At 58.0% G+C, this 4778-nt stretch overlaps 1 protein-coding gene across 1 annotated transcript in view; it reads left to right on the top strand.

Annotated features, from left to right (window-relative positions):
* LOC104544469 (ras/Rap GTPase-activating protein SynGAP-like) overlaps positions 1-3992 on the top strand; it is a gene marked incomplete at its 3' end in the record, with an annotated part of 4819 nt that extends 827 nt beyond the window's left edge. The window contains exons 3-6 of the mRNA XM_010189356.1: positions 38-298; positions 1906-2107; positions 3162-3346; positions 3951-3992. Of these exons, the coding sequence (XP_010187658.1) occupies positions 38-298; positions 1906-2107; positions 3162-3346; positions 3951-3992 (690 nt within the window). The remainder of the gene's footprint in view (positions 1-37; positions 299-1905; positions 2108-3161; positions 3347-3950) is intronic.
* Between the last annotated feature and the right edge of the window lie 786 nt (positions 3993-4778).

The raw sequence follows: 4778 nt of genomic DNA, 5'->3' as shown, positions 1-4778 counted from the left end.
CATCCCCCCCCGGTGTCCCCACGGTGGGTCCCTGACCCTGTGTGTCCCCACCACCACGCAGCGTGTTCCCGCGGGAGCTGAAGGAGGTGTTCGCCTCGTGGCGGCTGCGCTGCGCCGAGCGGGGCCGCGAGGACATCGCCGATCGCTTGATCAGCGCCTCGCTCTTCCTGCGGTTCCTCTGCCCCGCCGTGATGTCCCCCAGCCTCTTCGGCCTCATGCAGGAGTACCCCGACGAGCAGACCGCCCGCACCCTCACCCTCATCGCCAAGGTCATCCAGAACCTGGCCAACTTCACCAAGTGAGCGCCCGGCGAGGAGGAGGAAGGGGGTGGTGGATGATGGTGGTGGGATGGAGGGATGGGGAGGGACATGGGTGGGTGGGGAGGAAGATGGAGGTGGAGCTGTAGGGCTGTGGGTGGATGGAATCATGGGTGGATGGAGAGTAGATGGGTGAGTGAGCTGATGGACAGGAGATGGGGAGATGGACAGAGGGTGGATGAGTTGATGGACAGGAGATGGGGAGATGGACAGATGGTGGATGGATGAGATGATGGACAGAGGGTGGGTGGATGAGATGATGGACAGAAGGTGGCCAGATGTACAGAAGGTGGATGGATGAGTTGATGGACAGAAGATGGACAGATAGACAGAGGGTGGATGGATAGGTTGATGTACAGGAGATGGGGAGATGGACAGAAGGTGGATGGGTGAGTTGATGTACAGGAGATGGGGAGATGGACCTCAGAGGATGGATGGATGAGGTGATGGACAGAAGATGGAGAGATAAAAGATGGATGGATGAGTTGATGGACAGAGGGTGGGTGGATGAAATGATGGACAGAAGGTGGACAGATGGACAGAAGGTGGATGGGTGAGTTGATGGACAGAAGGTGGACAGATGGACAGAAGGTGGATGGGTGAGTTGATGGACAGGAGATGGGGAGATGGACCTCAGAGGATGGATGGATGAGGTGATGGACAGAGGGGGGATGGATGAGTTGATGGACAGAAGGTGGACAGATGGACAGAAGGTGGATGGGTGAGTTGATGGACAGGAGATGGGGAGATGGACCTCAGAGGATGGATGGATGAGGTGATGGACAGAGGGGGGATGGATGAGTTGATGGACAGAAGGTGGACAGATGGACAGAAGGTGGATGGGTGAGTTGATGGACAGGAGATGGGGAGATGGACAGAGGATGTATGGATGAGGGGTGGATGGATGAGTTGATGGACAGAGGGTGGATGGATGAGTTGATGGAGAGAGGGTGGATGGATGAGTTGATGGACAGAAGGTGGACAGATGGACAGAAGGTGGATGGATGAGTGGATGGACAGAAGATGGAGAGATGAGTTGATGGATGAGTTGATGGCCAATCAGTGGAAGATGAGGGAGTTGGTGGGTAGGTGAGGTGGTGGATGGAGGGAAGATGGATGAAGAGAAGGTGGCCTGATGGGTGGAAAGGGGGATGAGTTGATGGGTGTGAGATGGACAGATGTGTTGGGTGGATGAGTTTGGTGAGAAGGATGGATGATTGGGTGGAAAATGGATGGATGGATGGATGGATGGATGGATGGAGAAATGGATGGATGAATTGGATGGATAGGTGGATCAAGGGATGGAGAAATGGATGGATGGATGATGGATGGATGGATGGTGGATCTATGGTGGTTGGATGGATGGATGGATGATGGGTCTATGATGGATGGATGGTGGATCTATGATGGTTGGACAGAAGATGAGCTGGTAGACGGATGGATGGAGGACATTAGAGCTGAAGGCCAGATCTGGCTTTACAAATTGATGCCTGGAAGCCAAAGGGACAGCAGGGACAGAGGGTGGCCTGTGGAGGGGACAACGACCATGTGGGGGCCAGCACAGACCCCTCTGGTGCACCCCCTCCAGGTTTGGCAGCAAGGAGGAGTACATGGCCTTCATGAACGAGTTCCTGGAGCTGGAGTGGACCAGCATGCAGCAGTTCCTCTACGAGATCTCCAACCTGGACACCCTCACCAATAGCACCAGCTTCGAGGGCTACATCGACCTGGGCCGCGAGCTCTCCACCCTGCACGCCCTCCTCTGGGAGGTCATGTCCCAGCTCAGCAAGGTGGGACCCCCGTGCTCACCTGGGTCCCTCGTGGTCACCTGGGTCCTCTCCTGGGTGGTGGTCAGGGCTCTGGATGCCTATGTTCTCCTCAGGGGAGGTTTTGGGATCCCATACACCCATGTCCCACCATGAGAGGCCACTGAAGTCCCAGCTCTTCATATCCCACCATGGGAGATCATTGGGGTCCCATCCACCTCTGCACCCCAAGGGGAGGTCATTGGGGTCCCATCCTCTCGTGTCCCACCATGGGAGGTCCTTGAGGTCCCATCCATCCATAACCCACTGTGGGAGGTCATTGGGGTCCCAGCCACCCCTGCCCCTCAATAGAAGGTCATTGGGATCCCATCCAATCATGTCCCACCATGGGAGGTCCTTGAGGTCCCATCCACCCATGTCCCACCACGGGAGGTCCTTGAGGTCCCATCCATCCATAACCCACCATGGGAGATCATCGGGGTCCCAGCCACCTCTGCTCCCCAACGGGAGGTCATTGGGGTCCCATCCCCTCGTGTCCCTCCATGGCAGGTCCTTGAGGTCCCAGCCACTCATGTCCCACCGTGGGAGGTCATTGGGGTCCCATCCCCTCATGTCCCACCATGAGTGGGAGGTCATTGGGGTCCCATCTGCTCGTGACCCACCATGGGAGGTCATTGAGGTCCCATCCATCCATATTGGGAGGTCATTGGGGTCCCATCTGCTCGTGACCCACCATGGGAGGTCATTGAGGTCCCATCCATCCATATCCCACCATGGGAGATCATCGGGGTCCCAGCCACCTCTGCTCCCCAACGGGAGGTCATTGGGGTCCCATCCCCTCGTGTCCCTCCATGGCAGGGCCTTGAGGTCCCCGCCCAGAGGTCCTTGAGGTCCCATCCACCCATGTCCCACCACAGGAGGTGATGAAGGGTCCCAGTCCCACCATGGGAGGTCACTGGAGGTCCCATCCCCTTGTGTCCCACCATGGGAAGTCCTTGAGTTCCCATCCACCCCCAGGGGAGGTTTCTGGGGTGCTGGGGTGGTCGTTGGGGACACGTGGCTGACCTGTCCCCCCCAGGAGGCCCTGCTGAAGCTGGGCCCGCTGCCCCGGCTGCTGACGGACATCAGCGTGGTCGGCGGGCCCCGCCCCACCCCCCACCGGCAGCGGCAGCCGAGCCAGGGGGAGCGGCTGCCCCCCAAGGGCTTGGTGCTGCGGGGGCCCTCGGCCGACCTCCAGCCCTACCTCGTCCGCGACCTCAACAGGTGGGGACCCCCGAGAACCTCCCCCGCAGCCCCCTGCATCCTCATGGTACCTCCACATCCCCATGGTACCTCCACATACTCATGGTTTCTCCATCCCCATGGTATCTCCATCCCCATGGTACCTCCACATCCCCATGGTTTCTCTATCCCCATGGTACCTCCATTCCCATGGTACCTCCACATCCCCGTGGTACCTCCACATCCCCATGGTACCTCCACATCCCCATGGTATCTCCATTCCCATGGTACCTCCACATCCTCATGGTTTCTCCATCCCCATGGTACCTCCATTCCCATGGTACCTCCACATCCTCACGGTTTCTCCATCCCCATGGTTTCTCCATCCCCATGGTACCTCCATTCCCATGGTACCTCCACATCCTCATGGTTTCTCCATCCCCATGGTATCTCCATCCCCATGGCATCTCCATCCCCATGGTATCTCCAGCCCCATGGTACCTCCACGTCCCCATGGTATCCCTTCATTCCACCCCACTCTGTGTCCCCCCATGTCACCATGGTCACCCTGGTGGTTCCCTAATGTCACCTGGGGTGTCTGCCCCCACCACGGGTTCCCGTGGTCACCCGCTCTCTTTCCTCACAGCTCCGTTGACCTCCAGTCCTACATGGTGCGGGGCCTCAATAGGTGGGTGATGGGGACAGGGGTGTGGACAGGGATGGGATGGGGACAGTTATGGGATGGGATGAGATTGGATGGGGTTTGATGAGATAGAGATGGGATGGGATGGGATGGGGTCAATGATGGGATGGGATGGGGATAGGATGAGGTCAATGATGGGATGGGGATGGATAGGGTGGGATGGGATGTAATGGAATGGGAATGGTGTCAATGATGGGATGGGAGGCAATAGGATGGATAGGTCAGGATGGGATGGGGTCAATGAGGGGATGGGATGGGGTCAATGATGTGATGGAATTGGATGGAGATGGAGATGGGATGGGGTCAATGATGGGATGGGACGGGATGGGATGGATGGGATGAGGACAATGATGGGATGGGACGGGGAAGGGATGGAGCTGGGATGGAGATAGGATGAGTTGAGATGGGATAAAATGGGATGGGATGGGAGGGGAGGGGAGGGAATGAGGTCAAAGATGGGATGGGAGGAGGATGGAGATGGTTGGGAGGGAATGGGATAGGATGGAGATGGGATGGGAGGGGAAGGGAGGGGAGGGGATGGGATGGAGATGAGGATGGAGATGGAGATGGATGGGATGGGAAGGGATGGGGATGGGATTGGGATGGAGATGGGATGGGATGGGATGGGAGAGGATGGGAGGGGATGTGATCAATGATGGGATGGGATGAGGATGGAGATGGAATGGGATGGAGATAGATGGGAGGGGATGAGATGGGATGCGATGGGATGGAGACGGGGGCGATGCCATCATGGGGACCTCTCTCCACCCT

This window comes from Mesitornis unicolor, unplaced genomic scaffold (genome assembly GCF_000695765.1).
Source record: "Mesitornis unicolor isolate BGI_N332 unplaced genomic scaffold, ASM69576v1 scaffold8370, whole genome shotgun sequence".
NCBI classification, from domain to species: domain Eukaryota; kingdom Metazoa; phylum Chordata; class Aves; order Mesitornithiformes; family Mesitornithidae; genus Mesitornis; species Mesitornis unicolor.
The sequence above is the reverse complement of the archived record's forward strand: the minus strand, read 5'-3'. Positions and strand labels throughout refer to the sequence as shown.